We start from the raw sequence: 2,874 nt of genomic DNA on the forward strand, positions 1-2,874 counted from the left end.
TTATTCTTCCACATGGCAGAAAGAGAAAGAGACGTTCTGTTCTAAAGGCACAGGAAATGCCAAATCTCAACCAGCTTGTTTAACCACCACCCTTCCAGCTTCCTCAAACCTCAGTCGTTCCAAAATAAATGTCAGCAACAGACAGATGAAAAAGACCAGCCTACTGAAGAATGATTACAGGAATAACAGATTTTGACATAAAAAAATATATACAAAAAAAAAAAAAAAAAATCTGTGTAGGGTTTTCAGTCTGAAAGAATACCTAAGAAGTGAAACCATTTAAAATGAAGCTTGTTTGTAGTCAGGTTAACTAAATCTTATTAAATCATATTTCTGACTTGAATAAAACGGTTCATTTAAAGGCTGCACATCATAAAGCATATTTTACGTTATCTATTTATTTATTTTACAGTAAATACAATTTAAATTTCTTTCACTGGTGGCTATAACAATTTATTTCCGCAACTAACTTACCTATGCGACCAAAAAAGACATACGCATTCTTAACATCATGTCTGTATACAGTACATGCTTAGAGACAAAAAACAAAATTATCAATAAAAAAAAATAGAAATCAATAGACTTATGAACACATAATAAAGCCTCAAAAACATGTTTAAATCTCCATATCATATAAGAGTGAAGGTACCTTCAGTACTCAAAACCACTAAAAAAGTTTCAAGCTTTGGGAAATTTTGGAGATCCAATGTTTCACACACTTCAGAATAACAACAATCCAACTCGGACTGTAGTCTGTCCAGAAGGTCTGTGACTCTAAACACTCAGGTAGTCATTTTTAAGCCGGCTTAACCTGGATCCGTGACTCCGGATGATCAGAGAGATGAGTTCATGTTTATCCTTGAGTCCAGAAGAGATGTCCAGGGTTTCCTGCAGAGTGTCCCTCACATTATACATGGGGTTGATGAAGTTACTGGTGAACTCATTCTCCTCTCTTTGCTCGGTATCCTGGTTTTGCTTGAATTTGGTCTCCAGCTCCACAAGAGATTTCTCCACGTTTGTGAAAGCCTCGTTGATCTGCACGATCTCCCTCTTCAGGTATTTCCCATAGCTGTCCTCGCCGTCCAGGTCGTAGGAGATGCTCTTCCCGAGGCTCTCCAGGACGCGCGCCGCGTCTTCTATCTGCTGCTTCATGATGATGAAATCCTCTCGTATGATCGAGTCCTGGTCTTCCTCCAGCGGACACGGCCTGCGGTCGATCCATTTAAAGAGCATCTGACATTTCTCCGGGTCTACGGTCTCCTCGTAATCACCGTCCGGGACGAAGAAGTGGTGAAAAGTCCCGTTGGACATTTCAGGGAGCAAAGGTCCATAGTAGACCGCACCGCAGAGCGGCAATAAAAACAGAGCAAGAGTGAAAGGTAACATGATAGACAGCTTCTGTCCACTTGGAAGGTCTGACTGACCTGACAGGGACGATGTCCACTTCTGGAATCCTTCCTATGAGTGTGAGCACTAGAAGAGACGCTCAGCTGTAATCTGAGTCCCACGCGCTTTCACGCGCTCAAATTACACCCACTCATGAGCACAGCCTGAAAGCGTTTTTAAACTTAGCTTTTTACATTTCTAGATATCACTTTGAAAAAACTCTGATTATATTATAAGTAATTGATTATTGATCAACAAGTATTATACTGTAATGATATGAAGCGAATACAAGTACATAAAAATAGTTTGTTTAACGAATCATCATCCTGTAAATCATATTTTTTAAAAACAATGGCATTAATAAATAGTCAGAAGGTGTTGCACTTTATTGGCACCCTAATAATATAATATAATATAATATAATATAATATAATATAATATAATATAATATAATATAATATAATATAATATAATATAATATAATATAATATAATAACAACTTCTACTTTTGTGATGGTCATCAGTGCAAATTGATTTAAATCTATTTCCCATGTTTTTAACATGATCACATCTTTCAAAAAAAAATAAAAAAAATAAATAATAATAAAAAAAAATTATCAAGGCAAACTACATATGTGAGAGTTTCAGTGATGACAAAGTAATCTTTACTAACATCACTAAAGCACGTCATCATCAGTGAGAGTAATAATGAACCACATTCTAGGTTTTGCACAAGTAAAATATAACACCTTGACAGACACAACTTCCTTTATATCCTTTATATTGATATAAATATAACATGAACAGTGTTGGGGTAAGATCCTTTTAAAAGTAATGCATTATTAAAGGTAATGCAATATTGTTTTTATGCCTAAAAATAATTGCATTACTCAGTTATGTTACTTTTCCGAGGGTTATTTTTTATTTTTTCTCTGATCTGGGATCGCCTTACTGGTTTGTTTTTAATATAAAAAAGTTATATTTTTGGGGACTATTTGGTGTTCGCCTTTCTGTTTGTGGTCACCTCTGGTATGGGAATCTTCTTCACCATCAAAGAGAGAAAGAAAGCCTCATCTAAAAAAAATCTGGTCGGGGGTCATCAGATGTCCTGGGGGCCGGTGGCCCTTTCTCTTACCGCCAGCTTCTTCTCTGCAGTCACAGTGATTGGGGGCCCATCAGATGTGTACAGATACAGGGCCTCATGTGTCATCTTTGGGGTCGCCTACACGTTTGTGGTATTTTTAACTGAGCTCTTCCTGCCAGTACCAGTACATACAATGCATGAATGTACATTTCAAATGGGCTTTTGTCATCAAAGGTTTTATACTAGTTATACTAGCTAGTTTTCACTAGTTTCACTATATTGCATACAGATTCTTTTATTAAATATTACATTTTATTATCTAAATCATCAATTTAAGATTTATATATATATATATACAGTGGACAGAAATAAAGTATTGAGGTAGGATGTTGGCCAGATGTTTC

General features: G+C 36.2%; 1 protein-coding gene across 1 annotated transcript; it reads right to left on the reverse strand.

Moving 5' to 3' along the window:
* Positions 1-382: 382 nt before the first annotated feature.
* On the reverse strand, positions 383-1,459 carry fibina (fin bud initiation factor a). Its single transcript, XM_052544161.1, has one exon. The coding sequence runs from the start codon at positions 1,384-1,386 to the stop codon at positions 775-777; it is 612 nt and encodes a 203-aa protein (XP_052400121.1). The 5' UTR covers positions 1,387-1,459; the 3' UTR covers positions 383-774.
* Between the last annotated feature and the right edge of the window lie 1,415 nt (positions 1,460-2,874).

Source organism: Carassius gibelio, chromosome A25 (assembly GCF_023724105.1).
Source record: "Carassius gibelio isolate Cgi1373 ecotype wild population from Czech Republic chromosome A25, carGib1.2-hapl.c, whole genome shotgun sequence".
Lineage (NCBI taxonomy): Eukaryota > Metazoa > Chordata > Actinopteri > Cypriniformes > Cyprinidae > Carassius > Carassius gibelio.

Excerpts from the sequence above, each read along its gene's own strand:
- fibina (XM_052544161.1), bottom strand. The coding sequence starts at position 1,386 with ATGTTACCTTTCACTCTTGCTCTGTTTTTATTGCCGCTCTGCGGTGCG.